This window comes from Marmota marmota, unplaced genomic scaffold (assembly GCF_001458135.2).
Source record: "Marmota marmota marmota unplaced genomic scaffold, marMar, whole genome shotgun sequence".
In the NCBI taxonomy this organism is placed as follows: domain Eukaryota; kingdom Metazoa; phylum Chordata; class Mammalia; order Rodentia; family Sciuridae; genus Marmota; species Marmota marmota.
In genome coordinates, this window is record NW_026000081.1 from 615,307 (window position 1) to 636,618 (window position 21,312).

Consider the following 21,312-nt stretch of genomic DNA (forward strand, 5'->3'; position numbering starts at 1 on the left):
AGATTTGACTCCTCAATATCATTAAGATGCCACACGGATCATTTTGACTCCCACGGTGATCCAGCTGGACATTTCACCTCACCCTGAAGTCAGCTGAGAGTTTCCTCTATAAAGACCTCTGTTATATAGCTACATCAGGACCATGCATCTCACTAGGAAGAATTTGGCACTGGTATATTGTGAGAGGTGAAATTCCCTATTCCCCATCCTCTCAAGAAGGGGCTGCTCCTGAGGCATGAAGGCTATCCACAATGCATTTAAATTTTCATCAAAGTTTGATGATTAGTTGTATTTTTCATTCAAGTCAGGTTGAAGTTATTAGACTTTTACATTCCCCACTGTAAAGGAATATTTATGATTTGGGTAAAGTTTTAAATTTCAAATCTGAAAATTTGAATATCTGAATGATAAATTAAACTTTTATGATGAGAGAGAGAGAGCGAGAAAGAGAGAGAGAGAGAGAGAGAGTGTGTGTGTGGGTGTGTGTGTGCGTGTGTGTGTTTAGGGAGGAAGAGTAGACCTTGGACTGTTTCTTCAACAAATTTTTTTATAGTAGTACCTATTTTCAGTTGGTAGAGAAAAGCTATCCAGAATGTCGCTCAGGTCTAGTGAAAAGATTTAGGGAAGTTGTAACTAGTTTAATAACCATTTGTGGAGTGACATAGATTGACACACCCAATTACACAAGACCAGAGTCTGAGAACTGTTGATGTGCAATCATCCCATCAGCATCTGCTCGTCATTATCAACAACAATAATGGCTCAAATATTTCTTTGGGACCACATGAAAAGACAGTGTACCCATAAACATAAGTCAGACCTGACGAAAACATAGTCCTTCCTCACTCCCTTGTTCCCAAACTTCTCTTTTTCTGTGAGGTTTTGAAAGAATTCATTTAATTTTTTAAAATTAATTTTCTTCTTAAAAACCATGTTCTTTCAGGCTCAAATTTTTGCCCAAACCAGGAAGGGCCAAGATACTGTGCGTCATTTTTTTAAAAACTAACTTCTTTGTCATTGGGAGCCTTTACTTAAAATAGTGTCACGTTGCTTTATATGTATGAAAATATTTAGAATCTTTTCTACTTTACGCTTTTATCACAACTGCAATTAAATCACTTATTGGCACTTTTTAATATAACCATTTGAGTCACTGGGAATGGGAGGAAATGAATCTGTTCACAGGGATAAATCTGAATGTTGAGAATATGTGATAGTTTGCAAATTACTTAATATGTTTTTATAGAAACAGGGCCATGTGTTCATTTGTAGATACTGGACAGAGACCCCAGGAGGGTCATGAAGGGTTGCTCTATAGGTACCAGAGCATGTTAGGAGAGCAAAGCCAGGTCCTCTGTCTGTTTCTCTGTGTATAACTGGATAATTATTTCATTGACAGAAATATGGAATCTTCTGGTTTTTAAAAGGCACCCTTTGCCCTTGGACAGTATATGAGAATTTCTTTCCAGAATGAAAGGAAGATACATCTTTCTGCCTCTTGATAAGAACCATTGTATTTTCTCTAAAGCTGTTGTTGCTGACATGAGGCTGATACTACTTCAGGGCTTCTGAGTAAGGTGCCTTTGAAAAAATTAGGATTTCATAGAAATTACTGAGTTTTCTATGGCTTTCTGCAGGAGTAGACACAATCGAATGATACAGATGTGTTCTTTGATTTATCAGAATATTATAAACCTTGACTTTTGAGTTTCAATATTTGGTTACTTTCTTTATGAAGGATCTTATCAGGGCACAAAATTGTTGCTTAATGAAATCTCATCATTTTGGCAAATGATTATATATAAAAAGTGAGTTTTGGCAGAGCAATGCAATTGTAACTTTGGTGTCAAGAGCACTGTGTGTAGATTAGCTGTGGGACCTTGTTTGGTTTTTGAGAATTGATGAAGAGTTTGAGGAAGCACTCTGAACCTGCATCCCAGAAGTCCTGGTGGTGGACAGTGTGAGCCCAGAGGGGGGAAAATATCATTTAACAAATAGATTTTACATTCCTTTTAGGAGTCAGCCAGGGTGCTGACTATTTTAGAGTAGTTGGTTGGTATCTCTTTTCAGTTCTTCCAGTAATTGAGTTGAGCTTTCAGATATATTCATTCATTTAGCAACAAGTATGTGAGTCCCCACCACATATTTTTAGTTGCTAGGGAATATTGTGAAGAAAGCATCCAAGAACCTCTTCAATTGTGGGACTTCCTTGAGCATAGGGCAAGATTAACCTGGTAGCAGGTCCTTCTGTATTGGTGCATACAGGTGAGCCTGTTCTTTTTGCTTGCCTCCTTCTACTCGTTTTACTTCCTTTTAGAATCCTTGCATTTACTAATAATGATGTTGATATTATTAGTCATCACCAAAACTTGACCTTGAGTGCCTATTCTGTGTCAGACAGTGTGGCTAATGCTTCATATGCATTAGCTCATTTAATCCTTAGGAAAACTCCAATGTTTTAATTTCAGTTTAAAAGATGATAAACTTTGAAAAGGTTGGTGATTTACCCAAGATTACATAGTTAGTTAGTGGTGGTGCTAGTCTGTCTAACTGTAAGGCCACATTCTTAACTACCAGGCTCCTGGCCAGTGTTTTTAAACTGCAGATCATGTCAGTTCATGGGTTACGAAATCAAACAGCATTTTGGGAAAAAATGTAATAAGACATAGAACAGAGTAAGGATAAGTACTATTTCTTGAAGTTTTTGTTCTTTGGTGTGTACACATTGTATATGAATATTGAGTTTTGATGTACATTTACATCTTAATGTAGATCCCTATAAAAATGTTTTTAAGCTATTGCTTTGTTGGCTACCAGACCATAGGTCATCCAACTTTTTTTTTTTTTTTAACAGATTAGAAAATTTAGGGCTTGGAAAAGTAATTGACTTTTTTTTTAATACCTTTATTTTGTTTATTTATTTTTATGTGGTGCTGAGGATTGAACCCAGGGCCTTGAACATGCTAGGTGAGCGCTCTACCACTGAGCCAATTGACTAAGAACACAAAAATAGTGACTGTCTTGTTAGCCGTGGGCTATGACTTCACCACTTATATCATGCTGCTTACTTAAAAGGAGCACTCCCATAATGCCTAGGAATTGAACCTTATCTCTTACATGATGGGAAATATGCCATGGAACCTTCAGGAATGTTGACAAAATCTGAAAAGGGAAGTTGAACCTCAGCCTGCTCTAGGTAGCTGAAAATTCTGCCACAGAGCCTCAGAATCTACAGATAAAGATGTAACATTTCTCCTAGGATTTCTGGTGTACTTGATGGAATGAATGTGATGACATTAATAAATGGCACTGGGTGTATGTGTATTTCATATGTAAACTTAAACATTGTTCTGCTAGAGGGCCAGGGCTGGGATATGAACTTAGCTGTTTTGAGTGTATGTTTGTGTGTGTGTGGGGGTTATCTTATCAGTGAGTTAACATTTCTCTATCCCTAGTTCCTCATTTTGTTCCTGCTGAGTTCAGAGCTGTTTTGCTCATAGCCTGGCTTACCTAGGGATGGTCTCAGCCTCAGTTTTCTTTTGCTATATCACGTGTCCTCATTATGTGGGTACTTTTGGTTCCTTTCACTTTCCCCCTTAAAATTAGTAACTGCTGATTTGAATCAGGGGCAGAGCTGTGGATTGTTGGCTAGATCAGGTGATAATGTGACTCCCCATGCATAATGTTGCCCCAAGCACTGTATACAAAAGGAGCTTATGGTCTGCCCAGAAGTAATGAAGGCACTGGAAAAAAATTGAGAATATTTATAAACCCTTCCAGCAAGTATCCTTTTAGCATCATAGTCATGGAAGCTAAGGGAATGTAAAGTCAAGCTTCATCAAAGTAGGAGGCAGGGTGGTGGTGAGGAATGGCTAATGCAGTCTAGTTAAAAAACAACATGTGCTAGGGCTTTAAGCAAGTAAGGATGGGAAGGAAAACTCATGAATCATAAAACGACGGAATTGAGAAGGAACCTAAGGGACCTGGAAGAATAAAGTGATTGGCTTTTGGTCAGATGGCTTGGCATTGGAGAGCCAGGCATAGAACCTCAGTCTTCATTGCATGAGCTCCTTCATCCTAAGACATGTTCATCAGAGCTATCTTAAGAGAACACCTGATAGTAGATAAAAGTGAATATAACTTTCTCTAGACTGAGTGAAATAGAGATGCCAGAAAGATGTACCAGTCTTATCTAGTTTCTTTGCATTTTCCTAGTGTGCCATGTACTCTCAGGGGTTTGTGCATCCTAGTTTGTGAAAAGTGTGGGTAAATCAGAAAAATATTATTTTTTAACATGCACCTCAATAAGTAAATAAGTATTTATAAATTATATAAATATACAGCCATAAACTGTGTGTGTGAATAAACTACTAGTCAAGCTTAGGTATACATTTTTAAAGCTGTAAATTTGTAAGCTAAAATTTCTTCTAGAACCTCAGTGGAAGGTCTTGCACCTCTCCCATTTCTGGGATACATGCACCTCATTTTGCAGACCACTGATCCAGAGTATAAATTGAAGAGTTTAATGCCAAAGCTTTTGGTTCTTTCATTAAATAGATTATCTTTTACTCCCAGTGTTTCAAATGTCCCTTTACAAAACAGTGTTTGAATTAATGTTTTGACTTAAAAAGCTGTCTTTTTGAGGTGCAAAAGTTAAGAATAGAATATGTATGTGAATTAGGTTACATTTCTCCTTGAGAAAGAATACTATTTTAAATTTTGCATAAGGAGAATTAGCAACCTTCCCATTCATGTTCTGGGTTGGTGTACATGAAACCCTTGCTTGATATCATTAAGCCTTCCCTTCCCACCATTATAGTCAGTAGCCTGGTTGTAATTCAGAGTTAGGGCTTGGTAAATGTTTACTCATTTAAAAAAACATTCTTTCAGCCTTAACTAGAGAGCAAGCTCAAAGTGACAGGGCAATAGAATAAAGAATTTACCAAGAGTCCTTTGGAACCCTTTCGAGAGATACTTGTAGCATGCAAGGGTTTTAGTTTTGTCATGGGTCTAGCTGAGCAGAACATGTAACCAAAAACAAGGGAAACAAATTAGACAGTTTATTTCATTTCAGCCTTTGGAAGCCTAGAATAATGAAGCTTAGCTAAAATAACAGTATACTGAGCAAATGCAATGAAAGATTATTTTTATTATTAGAAGAATTTCCATTTTTATAACAAAATCAGAAGGAATAACTCTGGCCATCATTTGTGGCAAGACTCTGGAGAGCAAATTAGAAAAAGGAGTAAAACTTTTTTTCTACAAGGTAGAATCAGACAAGCTCAGGGGTATATATGCTATATATGTAGGTATTTCCAAGTATTTTTTTAGTTGTGGGAATGCAAATTATTTCAATATTAGAGAGCTCAGCTCATTACTTTACTGGAAAAACAAGTTAAACCAAATGCATGTCCCACTATGGGTGAGTCAACAATGTCATTTTAACATAAGGAGGGACAGTACGTTAAGTGAGTTATTCCAAGTCCTGTGGTTTTTCTCCAGCTGAGCAAAGACAGCTGTTGTTTTAGAAGTGGGGCTTAGATGCACAAAAAGAGGTTGCCCATTTCCTTTCTTTCTTGATTGTAGCATTTTTTTTTTTTTGCTTGAGTCTTTTCAAAATCTATTTTTTTCTTGGATTTCTATCCTTAGATTTCTTGACTTTTGATAGGGTGCTTATTTATAGAATATATTACTTATTATAGACCTATTGTAGTTTAGAACTTCATTTTAATTCAACTACCAATTTGAAGTCCAGGTATATGGTGCCAGATAGCCTTTAAAAAATATAGTAAGGAGGGCTGGGGTTGTGGCTCAGTGGTAAAGCACTCGCCCAGCACATGCGAGGTCCTGGGTTTGATCCTCAGCACCACATAAAAATAAATAAATAAAATAAAGCTATTAAAAAAAAAAACGAAAACACTAAAGTGATCTATTTTTAATGTATCATTGCTTTTGACAGTCCTTTAGTGGTGTAGACAGGAAGTAAGTTGGTATTTTATGGGACAACATATCAAACTATATTGATAAAATTTACACTTTTAGCTTTGGAAGACAAGAATGTTGTTCTGGGCCTTGTGGGAAGACAGTACTATGGGCACCTTAAGGTTTGTTGACTTGGGATCCAGCACCATTAGGGGTATGTGTTAGAATAGTTTATTTCTTGGTTTGGGAAGGCAAGTTTTGTCTTTTTTCTGTCTCGGTTGATTCTTTTAATTGGAAAGAAGTAGACCAGATGAAGAAAATATTCTATCTCTTATGGCATTTTTGGTTTACCACATTAGTCATTACTTGCCTCTCTGAGTAGTAGGCCACACTTTTCCTGTTTAGTGGTTGAATTTTCATTACCTTAACTGCACATGTGTTCTTTGGAAGGATTTATTTCTAATCAGTCGAATTATGGGTACTTCAATCAAATGATGATAGATTGCCTACTTTTAGTAGAGTCAGGATTTTAAATTTTTTATATGTATTTTTAGTTGTTGATGGGCCTTTATTTTATTCATTTAGGTATATGCTGTGCTAAGAATCAAACCCAGTGCCTCACACATGCTAGGCAAGCACTCTACTATAGAGCCACAACCCCATCTCCTAGAGTCAGGATTTTTAATAGTAAACTCTTGTCAAGATAAGTTACGACCATTCTTATGATCTAGTTCTATCTCTGACCCCATAATTTCCTCTTGTTTTATGCTACTCTATTATGGAGAAGAAATGGTGTCTAGTCAGTTTTATGAAAAAAGAGAGCCCTGTATAATTTCAGCCATTCTTTTTTTTTAATATTTATTTTTTAGGTGTAAATGGACACAGCACAATGCCTTTATTTTTATGTGGTGCTGAGGATCGAACCTGGGTCCCGCCCATGCTAGGGGAGCGCTCTACCACTGAGCCACAATCCCAGCCCTTCAGCCATTCTTTTACCTTGTGGTTTTTTTGGTCTTGTTTTCTTGAGAAGTAATACGTAGCAGTGTATCGAATTCTAGAGTTTCCATGTTTTCAAAGTGGGATTCTTTTATTTTGGAGGTCATGGTAACACTAACGAATAGGTGTCTGTCATTAGCATGTGTGTCAGGGTGGTTCCAGAGTACATCATTGGCAGGCCCTCTTGTCCTAGGCATTCATTGTTTTGACAAATATAAGGTCATTAGCTGGTCTTTGGTATAAATGTTCTTTATTTGCATGGCCAATTTGTGGATGGTTATCTGAGACTGTTACAGTCACAGATGTGTATTATGGAAGTTTAAGGTTATGGTAGATACAGGTTTTTATGACCAGTACAGATGTGGTGAGTGGAAGGAATATAGGACCTGTACATAAAAAAAAAAAAAAAAAAAAATTAAAAAAAAATGTGTTCTAGTCCTGGCTTGGATACCTTGATTTTTTATGACTTTGGGCAAGTCCCTTATTTTTTGAGTAGCATGTTCCTCTTCTGTAAAATTATGCTGATACCAATTTGCATGCCTCATAGGGTTGTTGTGGGGACCAAAAAAGATATTTTATATGAAAATGTTTGGTAAACTGTGAATGTACTTTTAGTATAGCATTGTCTTTGGCCAGTTAATCTGTGTATGGCCAGCCTTCTAGGGCAACCCTCATAGATTGAGGGTCATGAACTGACTTTCTGATGTATGTGGCCTGGGTGTTCACAAAGGCCATCAAATGCTTGTGGATTTGGCTAGAGAAGGATAGTGCAAATCAGCAGAAAATCTCTGCCCTTTAGAGGCCAGGATGTTAGTCCTAGCCCTAAATATGTCCATGGCCTTGTTCTCCATAACAATGCTTAGTCAATACCAGCTCCATCTTTGGGTATAGTAGATGCCTGTTGGTCTTATTTTACTAGGTGGATGCTGACCATTCAAGTGTCTTAAGATGTGGCAGGCCAATTTCTGAAATTCATATCCTTAGAGTTACTTCCTGAGAGTATTGTCTTCTGAAAGGTTGCTGATTTGGGGTGGGGTGGGAGGTGGGTGGGCACTTTTGAAACTCACTGCACTCAAATTTATAAACTTGTTCTAGTTAACATTTCTAAAATCAGATTAAATTAGGTGGGGGGTGAGGGAGTGGATATTTTATTTGCTTAATGCTTTTTATATAAAACTTAAAAGAGTTTTTTTTTGTGACTTTCTGTGGTAACTTATATTCCGGGTCATAGCCAAAATGATTATAATGCCTTGGTTTTAATATTTTCAGTGAGGTAATGTGTGCTTTAGTGGGGGAGGAGGAGAAATGTTATTTAAGCACAACACTGCGTTAATAACCACGTTCACTGAATCTTTTGTCCCTTTGCTTGAACTGAGGGTTACTTGCTTTCATACTGGTTTTCCAAAGGACTTAATCCTGTAATGTGAAGAGGTGATGGTGGGAAGCACTTTCCCACTAGGCCCGGAGTGGTGAAACTGGTAAAACTCCCTCTGTAAATCCTTAGTGTTCATCATGAGTGTCACTCTCATGTCCCCCAAATGGGATGAATTTTTATGGAGGAGAGAATTTTAAGAGTGATAAACAAAAGAAATTGAAATATCTCTTCTGTCAAGTCATTGTGACCTTAAAAGGCTAGAATAAACTATCATTTTTCAGGTTTTCTTTTTGTCTTAGGGGAAATTGTTTATCATTGTCTTGGAGGGAGTGAGAGGACTACAAATCTGCCCCTTCAACAGTTCAGCATGGCAAGCATTTTCCAAGTCCTGACCTTGTGTCAGGCCTCATATTTGGGTTGATACTAGGTAGAGCAGACATGGCTTGTGTTGCCCAGTTCCAGAATCTGCATTCTTCTGGAACTCTCTCAGGCTCTAGACAGAAGTGGCAGTGAAGCAGATGAAGGGATGGGGGACAGGGTAAGTCAGGGCATTTTTTTTTTTTTTTTAAATTCTTTAAGGAACTTATGTCTCATCCATGAAAGGGAAGGAGGAAGCACTGAGTTAAGGAAAGTCAACACCTCTTAGAGGACTTGCCCCAGACTTTAAATTTAATATTTTGGAGTTTATTTACTTTTTTTTTTTTTTTTAAACCTTTCTGAGAACTCCACACTGAAGCTCAAACAAGCAAACTTTTGTCAAAGACTGTAACTCTTTGGGTTTGGCAATCAGGTGTTTCTGCAGATGGAGAAATCTAGAGTTCCCTCTAGTGTTTGAAGATACAGACATGGGAAGTTTAAGTTGCAACACGGTTGCTTATTATGTCTACAAAATTTTCTATTTGTGCTGTCTTTGTTCATTGAGCAATAGTTAGATGAGCGAAGAGAACAGGTGTGAGTATTTGCAAAAACAAATTGTGATTGTTTGCTAGTGTGCTCAGGGTTGTTTTTTTATTAAATTGACTAACAACTCCACAGAAATGTGAGTCGCTTTGGAGATAAATTCTTTAAATATATATATATATATATATATATACTTAGTTATAGGTGGAAATAATCTTTATCTATCTATCTATCTATCTATCTATCTATCTATCTATCTATCATCTATCTATCTATCTATGTTGCTGAGGATGGAACCCAGTGCCCCACACATGCTAGGCGAATGCTCTACCTCTGAGCCACAACTCTAGCCTTGGAGATAAATTCTTACTTTCGCTCATAGTAAGGAAAAAGTATGAACAGTTGAAAAATGTAGAGTTGAGGACTGAGGTTTTTAAGAGGAACTTATTGAATATGGAAGTCATTAGCTGTTTATCAGTTATGCTTTAGGGGTTCATTATTATTTTTTTCAGTTGACTAAGTGATATTGGTGTAGATTAACACAGATTTATGTGTGAAGAAACAAAGAAAGTGAGAAATTGAAAAATCAAAATAAAAGTTGAAGTTTGGGGCTATGTTTCATATGTTTTTCTGTGCTTAGTATTTAATAAAGGTTTGATATTTTCCTGCTGTCTGCCTTCCTCTGTTCCAGGGCTTTTGGCCCCAGGCATGTTCTCTAGAAATAGGAATGATATTCATTTACCATCTCCAGATTTAGATATTTTCCTCACAATGCTAGTTTCTGTGTTGATTTGAAGTGTTTTGGGTACAAGCCAAGGGTTAGGGCTTTTTGAGGCTCTTAGATTTAGATGGTTCTCAGTGACATGTGCAGGGTTGGGTAATATACACAGGTGAGCAGGGTTTGTTTTGGGCTGTAGGTATAGAGCCTCTGTGGCCCAGATAAAAATGTAAGAATAGCCCCTTGTTGGGACTCTAGCTTCTCCAAACCTGCACTGCAGAACAATCAGCCATGTACAGAGTTGGACCTTATATGAGACTGCCCTGTCTACCCATCATTTACACAGTACATTGGTTTTGGCCTTCTAGGGACTCCCCTCTCAACCCCAGTTCTTGAGAATTAACTTCATTGCCAGCACAAGGGTTTTTGTTTTTTTTGTGTGTGTGTGGTGCGGGGAGGGGTGGAAAGAGAGGGAGAAAGGATTTTTTTTTTTAGTTGAGGTTTTTGTTTTAGTTGTAGATGGACACAATACCTTTATTTTATTTGTTTATTTTATTTTATTTTTTTAATGTGGTGTGCGGGGGATTGAACCCAGTGCTTTACACATGCCAGGCAAGGGCTCTACCACTGAGCCACAACCCCATCCTGAGGGAGAGAGTTTTTAAAGTCTCTGGGGAAGGATGCACATGGTGGAAATCTGAGACTGTTCTCTGGATTTTCCCTCTTTGGTTTTGGGAAGTCTTCATGATTTTGTATAACAATATGAAACAATCATAGCTTTTTCCATTTCCATTTTATAATTTGTCCCTTTTTGGGAGTCTACTTCTAAATGAACAAACACTAGAAATTGTCTCCTACGTTTATAAAGTGTTCTGAACAATTTAAGCTAAATGAACACTTTGTTTTTTTTTGGGTGGATAGCAAGAAGATTATATATATTTATACATTTTTTTCCAGCAAGGGTACTTAACAACATCTATTTAAAATTAATGGCTTTTAAAAAGATTAAGTTGTACTTAACAATTGTCTTTAGAAAACTTCTTAAAAAGGGAGGGTTTGCTAGAAACACAGGATATTGGTGACAGGCAAAATTTGTCTTGATAAGAGAGATAGAGATAATAGAATTGAACAGAGAATACATAATAGAGAAATAAAATGAAAACACTTTGGATTGACATTATTTTTTGATTTTGAACATTAATAAGAACACAAGTATACAGCCTTTTTGTATAGAAAATAATTGAATTTTTCAATATTATTATACAGCTTCTTATGTTTTGTTGGGTTTTCTAACACCAAGATCCTGAACCTTCTGGACATGTACACCCTGTGTTTATTTTGGTCAGTGTCATTTTACCAAGGGTTGGATACTTACTCTGAGGTGGTATGTTGGGGCTTCTTTGGATCTCATTGGTACTTGTTCTGTGATTGTGTATCAGTGCTATTTAGGGAAAATGGTTCCATACAATGAAAACAGACTATTTACCATTCACTTGGAATTATTATTATTTTACATTTTCCATTTAAATGTAAATTATTTTGGCTTTTGTTCAAACTATTTCAATCAGTTTTTACTGCAATGCACGTAGCCTAAGAGTCACAGAGGGGCCAGGTTGGAGGGGGTAACTTCATTCATGCAAATTTTAAGATAGGAACTTTCAAAGTTGTTTCAGTTTTGTGAAGATTAAAAAAGTGCAGTTCTACTTTCTCAACTTTTCATCTTTGTTAAAGGCCAGGAAGTTTGCACTATTTTTTCCTTCAATTTTACTTTTTCTACTTCTTAAACAAAGTGAAGTAAGAATTCGACAGTCACATTTTAAGTATTCCTATACTTAATAACATTGGAATCTTAGAACATGTTGAACACATAAACTGGTTGCTGGGTTTGTTAATAGATTTTTGTCTTAGTTACAGATATTAGTTCATTGAATGTTTTGTTGAATGTTGAGTACTTGTTATGGCCCAGATAGAAAAAATATGGAGGTGATCATCAGTAAAATCAGCCACATCCTGATTTATGTGTGGAGTTTTAAACCTTGTATTTCCTAAGAAGAGTTTCATCTCCAAATGCATTAGTTTCATCTGCAAAGCCCAGGAATTGGAATTTTACTCATAAAGTTATTTTTTTCCCTGTAGTCTTTATAAGGACAGAAAAACAAAAGTAAAAGGGAAAAAAACAGTGCATAGTAAATTTCCATATGATGCAAAAAATTGATGATTTTTAGTTTTTGTAATAAATCTAATGTTATAAAAAGGACAATTGGAATTTTTAGAATTCCAGGATTATTGTAGATTTATTAATTCACTGGAATGAATTTCTTTATTATTTTATTGGTGCATTATGATACATAATAGGGGCTTTTTTGTTGTTTTGATGCTGTGGATCCAACCCAGAGCCTTATGTAAGGCAAACACTCTATCAACTGAGCTATATCTCCAGCCCTATAGGGGATTCTTTAGGTTGTATTCTTTTTTTTTTTTTTAAAGAGAGAGAGAATTTTTTTAAAAAATATTTATTTCTTAGTTTTCGGTGGACACAACATCTTTATTTTATTTTTATGTGGTGCTGAGGATCGAACCCAGCACCCTGCGCATGCCAGGCGAGCTCGCTACCGCTTGAGCCACATCCCCAGCCCTAGGTTGTATTCTTACATGCACATCACATAATACAATCAACCTCATTCTGGAATGAATGAATTCTTTTATAAAATGAAAATTCTACTAGTCATGCTAAATATACTCTGTCTTGTAAGTTCAATTTATATTGATTACATATCCCTAAATCAAGGCATATTTCCAGATTTGAAAAGCAATACTGTTTTGCTGTGAAATGTGGGTAGCCTGACCCTTAATCTATGGATCTGGTGTTGGTTTCTTTCAGGTAGGAAATACGTTTTCTGATAGATGATATCTGTGAAGAGCAAGAGTTTGTGTTGTTTCACACTAGAGTTTGTGTTGTCTCATACTGTAAGAAAAATAAAATTGGTGTCTCTCATTGCAGGGTTTTTTTTTTCCCCTTTTAATCAAGACTAATTTAAAGGAGGAAGACAGATGTTTCTCCACTTCATTTTTATTTAAATGTACCACTTGGGATTTGACGCTTCCACATTTATTCTGTTTGTTTGTACTATTTTCTTTTCTTTCTTGCTTTTTTTTTTTAATGGCTTGATCCCAAAAAAATGGAATGAAAAAATTTAGTAAAAGCTTTGTTGTTTGAAATTGCAGGGTGCTGTGAGAATTATTGCAAATCCCCAGTGTCTCCTTGTCTGCCCTCAGTTCTCCTATTTTTGGTAATAATACACATAGTCATTTTAGAAAACTTTGCTGTGTTCATTTTTACTGTGCCTTTTCCAGAGGCCATGTGCCAGAAGCAATAGCAGCCAAACACCGCCAAGTCCTAGGAGTAAACTCAGACTTCTTCTCTCAAATACTGCTACTTGAAATTTGCATAAACGTTGCGGGGGGAGGGGGGACCCTGTATAATTCTTCTTCACATATTTTAGGAACCCCAACCATTCACGTCTTCTGAGTGAGCTGTGGATATGCAACAGAGAATCATGTGAGATAGACAACAGAAGCTTATTTGAAGAGGCTACAAAGCAACAAGTAATACCAATTTAAAACTATTACATGTCAGTGCAACAAGTGAAACACATTGAAGGTTGCTTAGATTACACTGTCTTCGGTACCAGAATTAATTACTCATGTTAGAGATTCCTAAAACAAAGGGAGTCTTTTAAGCCAGTGATATGTAGCTGGCATGGTACTGGAAAACCTAGGGAATATCAAGGAGGAGGATTTTGTGGAGTTTGGACACTTCTAGCCTATCCCTAAAAGAGATAAATTCCTGAGGCACTGGAACTGGTAAAAATCAATGACAGCTTATTTTGTTGTTTGCAGTATTTGTATATAGTTGAGTCTGATAGGCTTGAATAAACACACTAGATGCTTGTCTGGATTGAGTTAAGATTTTTGTTAAACAGCAAGAGTTTGTGTTGTTTCTTAAAGGCTCTTTGTGGGTGATTCTGAGATGGATATTAGTAGTAATAAGAGCAGTTTTTATTTCATTCATATTTTTCTTACATTTATTTGGGTCATAGCTGCTCAGCCCCTACTCCTCTAACTTCCCACCATTACATTGTAAGGACCATATGACCAGGGATTGTTTTATTCATGTTTGATTTCCATGCATTGCCTAATAAAGGGCCATGCTCATAGTAGTTCTTCAACAAATATTAGTGGAATTCTTTTTATTAAAGATGAACAACATTTTTGCTTATGTAGTGTTTGTTTTACCTTTAGTCAATCTTAGTCAATCACTTCTCTTTATTCCTGCAATGCTATAATTTTTTTTTTTTTTTTTTTGGTACTGGGGATTGAACACAGGGGTACACAAACATTGAGCCACATACCTAGTTTTTTTTTATATTTAATTTAGAGGCAGGGTCTCACTGAATTGCTTAGGGCCTTGCCAAGTTGCTGAGGCTGTCTTTGAACTCGCAATCTTTTGCCTTAGCCTCCTGAGGCTCTGGGATTAGAGGTGTGTGCCACTGCGCCTGACCACTATACCTTTTTAAAAGAAGAAGAATGAGTTCTGTTTTGTCTTGTTTGTGGCAATTTGTATGTCTTTTATTAGACTGCTAGTGATGGCAGTTGGGAAGGATTTATTCCGTTTATTGATATAATATCCTATGTTAAATTATGCCATTTTCCTTGTAAGTTCCCATGCTTAACACAACCTAGGAGTTTAACCTCCCACTGAGAGTAGAAGCTGCAACTCTGACCACATCCATCCAAGTTCTAACCCTTGCCTTCCTCCCTTGCTTGTCTTCTTTTTCTATCCTTTTGTTTAGTAACTTCTGGCTGTGCAGGCCTGGAATGCCAGTCTCAATACCACCTAAGGGCTTTCCACCTGTCCTTCCTCTTCTTGGAGTGATCTTCCTCCTATCTTCATGACTTTTGTCCACTTCACTCTCAGCCCAAAGGATACCTCCTCAGGCAGGCCTTTTCTGCACACTTTAGAAAGTATTCCCCAACTCCCTCAGCCTTCATGACTGCTTTGTATCCCATTGCTGGGTTTTGTTTTTAACAGGATATATCACTGTCTGAAATGGCTTTATGTAGTTTTTTATTTGTTATCCATTTTTTTCCCCCCAAAACAAATAAGGATCACGAGGGAGATCTGTTAGCCATGGTATTCCTGAAATCAGGGCACACACTTGCTCATAGCAGATGCTCTGTGAGTGTGTTGTGAACTAGTGTGCTAGTCTGGAAGCACACTATGTTGAAAAATGTTCAAATTGGAAATTGGCCTCTAGATTTTGTGTTACTTTGCCAAGTGATAGAGCAATGACATTGAAATCCACTACTTCTGTTTTCTTGTTTGTTTGTTTATTTTTTTGAGTTGGGGAGGAGCATGCACAAGCACACACAGATACAGTAAGATTGATCTCACTCAGCCAGTATTTATTTTTTTAATTTAAATTTTTAACAATTATTTTTAGTTATATACAACACCAGGATACACTCTGACATACTGTCATGGAATACAACCTGCTCCCTGTCTCTCCACTCCATTATCCTCTTCAATCCATGTACAGTTGATTTATTTTTAAAAAATAAGCTAGTGTCCCCTGTGGATACACCCAATGTGGAATGCACTATGCCACATCCATGTATGCACATACAAAAGTTCAGTCAGATTCATGCCATTATTCTTCCCTTTTTCTGTCCCTTCTTCCTTCTCCTCAACCTGAGGAGGCCGCCTAGGTTGTCTCCGTTGCTTAGCTATTGTGAATTGTGCTGCTGTAAATATTGATGTGGCTATATCACTGTAGAATGCTGATTTTAGATCCTTTGAATATATACTGAGGAGTTGGGTAACAGGGCCAAATGGTGGTTCCATTCCTAGTTTTTTAAAGAATCTCTATACTGCTTTCCATTGGTTGTTAATTTGTATTCCCACCAACAATGTATGAGTGTACCTTTTTCCCCCCGCATCCTCATCAATATTTATTATTTGTATTCTTTAAAAAAAATTTTTTTTGAAGTTGTAGATGGACAGAATGCCTTTATTTTATTTGTTGTTTTTTATGTAGTGCTGAGGATTGAACCTAGTGTCTCATGCATGTTAGGCAAGCACTCTGCCACTGAGCTACAGCCCCAGTCCCTATTTGTATAATTGCCATTCTGACTGGAGTGAGGTAAATTCTCAATGCAGTTTTGATTTGCCTTTACCTAATCGCTAGAGATGTTGAACATTTTTCCATAATATTTGTTGACCATTTGTGGTTTTTTAGAGAGAGAGAGAGAGAGAGAGAGAGAGAGAGAATTTTTAATATTTATTTTTCAGTTTTCGGCGGACACAACATCTTTGTTTGTATGTGATGCTGAGGATCGAACCCGGGCCGCACGCATGCCAGGCCAGCACGCTACCGCTTGAGCCACATCCCGCCATTTGTGTTTTTTAAGAAGTGTCTGTTTAATTCTTTCAGCTAGTATTTATTAAGTGTCTACTGTGTGTGATGTAAGAAGAAAATTCGGGGAAAACACTCTGAGTGGCTTCTGTCTTGAAACCATTGAAGCATCAGCCTAAGCATCTGTTCTCTGTGATTTGATTTAGTATTTTGTTTTCATTCTACAAATATTAAGATGCCTTCAGTTTCATTGTTAAAATTAAATGTATGTTGGAAAAAAGAAAATTAAAGTTTGAGATGAGATCTTTCCCAGTCTCATCTTCATCATTTTGGATTATCAAAGTTTTCACTTCTGCAAATAATTACAGTATTCATTTAGAAAGAGCCCCAGGAAAAGTTATGAGTCTCAAATTTTACTTTATTTTTATTATTCAGACAGTATATCTAGATCTTTTAAGACCTGTGGAGGATTGTATGGTTTTAGGAGACACTTACATCTTCTCAGTGTCTGTATTCTTAGCATGTGGTTCCTCAGACCTGGATTATTAGCATCTCCTGGGATCTTGTTAGGCATGTAGATTCTGAGGCGCCCTCTAGACCTATTCAATCAGAAACTGTGGGGGTTGGGTCTGGCACTGTGTTTTAACAAGCCCTTCAGGTGATTCTGATGCATACTAGAGTTTGAGGACCGTGGTATAATAAATGTTAAAGGTTCAAAGTAGCATGATCCCACAAATCAGTCAAACAGCATTAATTATTAGCCTTGTAAGCCCGCCTCCTTTTCAGTCACGAATTGGATTGGTTCACTAAGGCTAGGCTATAAAGTTATTTGCTAGGTTGATTGCCACATATTGACTTTGGGTTGTTTGTATTTCTCTGAACCTGTCACAACTATAATGATTTGCCAGGACACTTAATAGGAACAGGCTGTGATTCCCCCCCACCTCCCCCCCAACCACAGTTTTCTGAGTCATGGATGGCTGGGTCCTGGATAGGTTTCTCCAAGTATGGGGCATGTTGTTTATGTTCTTTTAACACAGGAGAGTCATTGTTGGATCACAGGGACCTTCAGGGGCATTTAGTCCACCTCCAGATTGGTTTACCTATAGGGAATTGAGCCCTTTGAGATTGTGCCTTGCTTGCAATGGCGTAGGAAGGTATAGTTGAGGCAGGAATTTAGGTCTCCTGCCTCCCTCCACTGCATGGGGATCCTCACAGGAACCAGCACCTTGTTTTGTGCCTGCAGGACTTTCCCTTTCCTACTGAGAGTTTTCCTTTTTATTTAAAGGAGAAGGGCAAATAGAGAAAAGCCAGGAAGTTCTCACTGAAACTAATAAAAGTGTCTAAAGAGAATAAAAAAATCAGTTTGAGAACTTTGGTATGGAGGAAATAACCTGACATTAACTGTTTTAATTATAGTTCTTGCATTGGGCTTATCAGTGTGGGAAGAGGGAGCACTTGAGCCTTACAGGGAAGTGGGACATGGGCAAGAAGATGACCCTCTTTCTGAATCTGCCTGTTCCACCCACGGCCCAGTGACTGCTTATGTGATCCCAGCAGCTGTTATTGAAATGGTTTTGGGACTTAGGAAGAGACATGGGTCTTAGGCTCAGCACTGCCATCAGCTAGTGGGGTGATGTCTATGAGGGGACTTCTTAATGTCCCTGGCCTTCACTTTCTGGTAAATGGGTGTGATAATGCCTACCCTGCCCCTCCTGTGAGGACCAGTGTCAGGCAGTGGGAAGCAGAGTAGTAAAGAGCACAGTTTCTAGATCCAGACTCCTTAGGTTCATTAGTGTAATAGTAATCAAGTCAGGTGCCCTCTGTGGAATACATAAAGTTAAATTAACAACTTTTTATAGTTGTTGTGAGGATAGAATTAATGTATGTACATTAGGATAGTAACTGGTATTTAGTAAGTGCTACATTGTGTTTGCTACTATCATTTTCATTACTGTTTTATAAACAGCATTATTTTAGAGGATGAGATAAGATTTCTGTAAACATGTTCTCAGATTATTCCACTTCTTGGTGCAGTACTGGGCTAATGAAGGGTCCTTATGTAGTATGTCAGAGGACTCGCTCTGACATCCAGCTTGTACCTAGGCTCTCTGGGAAAAGAAGTTGATTTTGCTGTTGGGACGGGCAAGCCTATAGTCTCTGATACTGCACAGTTTATATATAGAATGTTGTGGCTAGAGAAACTCAAATGTGGGGACTTCCCAGTTTTGCTTTCAAGTATTTGTATATGTACATTTTAGGAGATGGACATCTTCATGGTCTACAAGAATGGAGTTTTTGAACTTTGATTTCAATTGTTAGACTAAGTTTCTTTCTGTCTTTCCTGTCTAATTGTCTTTAGGATTAATGATATGCATTTTGGTAATGAAAATTCTGACTCTTAAAGCTAAAACAATTAAGAAACTGTAAGTTTCCGACAAGTGCATGGCAGACTGGGATGGACTTTCCTGGCTGAAATCAGTGAAAGTTTCTACTAGTGCACTTTCTTTTCTGAGTAGTCTGATTTATTTTATTTTATTATTATTTTTATTATTTTTTAAAATACATGACAACAGTGGAATGCATTACAATCCTTATTACACATATAGAGCACAATTTTTCGTATCTATGTATATAAAGTATGTTTACGTCAATTTATGCCATTATACATGTACTTTTTTTTTGTAAGATAGTAGAGTGTATTTTGACATATTATGGATACATGGAGTATAACTTCCCATTCTTGTGGTTGTACATGATGTGGAGTTACATTGGTCATTTATTCATGTATGAACATAGGAAAGTTATGTCCAATTCATTCTACTGCCTTCCTGTTCTCATCCCCACTCCCTTCCCTTCATTCCCCTTTGTCTAATCCAATGCACTTCTTCTGTTCTTCTCCCCACTCCTTATTATGTGTTAGCATTTACACATCAGATCCATACATCATTTGACTTTTTTTTTTTTTGAATTGGCTTATTTCACTTAGCATGATAGTCTCCAGTTTCATCCATTTACCAGCAAATACCATAATTTCATTTCTTTTTATGGATGAATAATATTCCATTGTTTATGTGTGTATGTATGTGTGTGTGTATATATATATATACACACACACACACACACACCACTTTTTCTTTATCCATTCATCTGTTGAAGGGCACCTAGGTTCGTTCCAGAGCTTTGCTATTGTGAATTGAGCTACTATAAACATTGATGTGGCTGTGTCACAGTAGTATGTTGATTTTAAGTCCTTTGGACGTATACCGAGAAGTGGGATGACTGGGTCCAATAGTGGTTCCATTCCAAGTTTTCTAGGAATCTCCATACTGCTTTCCAGAGTAGATGCATCAATTTGCAGTCCTCATTTTGTTAACTTCTATTCTCCCTTCCTCTACAATCTCTATTCATGATTTACTCCCTTTTTGTGAGCCCTTATAATTAGAGATTATGTTTTATTCATTAATATATATTCAAAAATTTCTCCTTTTTTTCCCCTGGGTCCTAGGAGAGTGTACACTAGGCTTTCAATTTCTGTTTGTTGAATGGATATTATTGATGTTTCTGATTTTTTTTGGTGTGAAGTGTTTTAAACTTTCAGCTGAAGGCTAAGTAACTCCTAATATGGTGACCTAGTATCTACCTAGGTCTTCTAAACATTCATTTATAAATTCTTATATTACTCGATCTGAAGTATCCAAATCTCAAGATGGTTATGACATGCCATGGATGTTATAGCTTAAAGTGTCTTACTGTCTATCTCTGGGAGAGAGATCTAACAGCCAGGGATATAGAAACACAGAGAAATAAAAGCATATAAGACCACAAAAGTAGTTCATGTGGGAAGACACTTGTGGAATGAATTTTTCTGCTTTTATGAATCTAGAAGCTAAAAGATAAACTGATTAAAACTTGAGGGGAAACCCAGATCAGATTAGATGTGGGGATCAATGTTGATGAGGATCTCATTTGGTGTTGAGGGTTATGATTAGTGACTACTTTCTGATATATGTATGTTTCTTGTTTTCAGCATTGCAGTGTCGAGATGGCTATGAGCCCTGTGTTAATGAAGGAATTTGTGTTACTTATCACAATGGCACTGGCTACTGCAAGTAAGTTTTTCTCTTCACATATTTTCTTTTTATACTGTAGGATACTGGACAATATTTGGTTTTTTATTTTTAATATTTCTATGAAATGTTATTGGTTTTTAGACTTTGCTGATAGTTTTAGTGGGTGATGAATACAGAAGGATGTGGATGTAAGATAAATGGTCAATAAGAATTTTTTGCTATCTTACCATTGTATTTTTCCTTATGAAAAAAGACTTCATAGAATGGAGACTATTAGAGAAAAGAAAGGGGATCAGGTGGAGAGGCAGGGAAGAAGAAGGGGAAAATGAGGCGTGAAATGATAAAAATATGTTTATGAATGTATAGATATGCCACAACGAAACCCATTGTTCTATGTAATTAATATGCATTAATAAAAAATTAAAAAATAAAAGGAATTTTTAGTGAGTGGCTAATTAATACATATTGAGTGTGTTCTCTTATATTTTTCAGTTTAAAACATAGCCTTAGAATCTCTTCTCATCTATGATCTTATTTTTAAGATAAACTCTAAATAGATAGTAACTTTAATTCTGCCCAGTGTAATATTATAATCATATGAAATTTTCCTCCCGGTATAAAAAAATCCAGTTCTGAAAGTGAGACTGTGAAGGAGGAAGATGTATAAGATGTGTATGCTGTGACCCTTCATTAGCCCAGTATATGCATGTGTAAGATTGGGGCAGGGCTGTGAGTGGGCATCCTATGGGGTTAAATCACTGTTGAGGAAGGAGGAGGGATAGGGTAGGCTGTGCCATCTAGTTTTTGACTCAAGAGCATTTCTTTTCTTTTTCTGCAGCCTTGTAGTCTCGCCAGACTGACTTCCTTCCTTCCTTCCTTCCTTCCTTCCTTCCTTCCTTCCTTCCTTCCTTC

The 21,312-nt window shown here is 37.0% G+C and overlaps 1 protein-coding gene across 1 annotated transcript in view; it reads left to right on the top strand.

Moving 5' to 3' along the window:
- Positions 1-21,312, top strand: part of Notch2 (notch receptor 2) — a 152,811-nt gene that overhangs the window by 20,121 nt on the left and 111,378 nt on the right. The window contains exon 2 of the mRNA XM_015505075.2: positions 20,358-20,439. Coding sequence (XP_015360561.1) covers positions 20,358-20,439 — 82 coding nt within the window. The remainder of the gene's footprint in view (positions 1-20,357; positions 20,440-21,312) is intronic.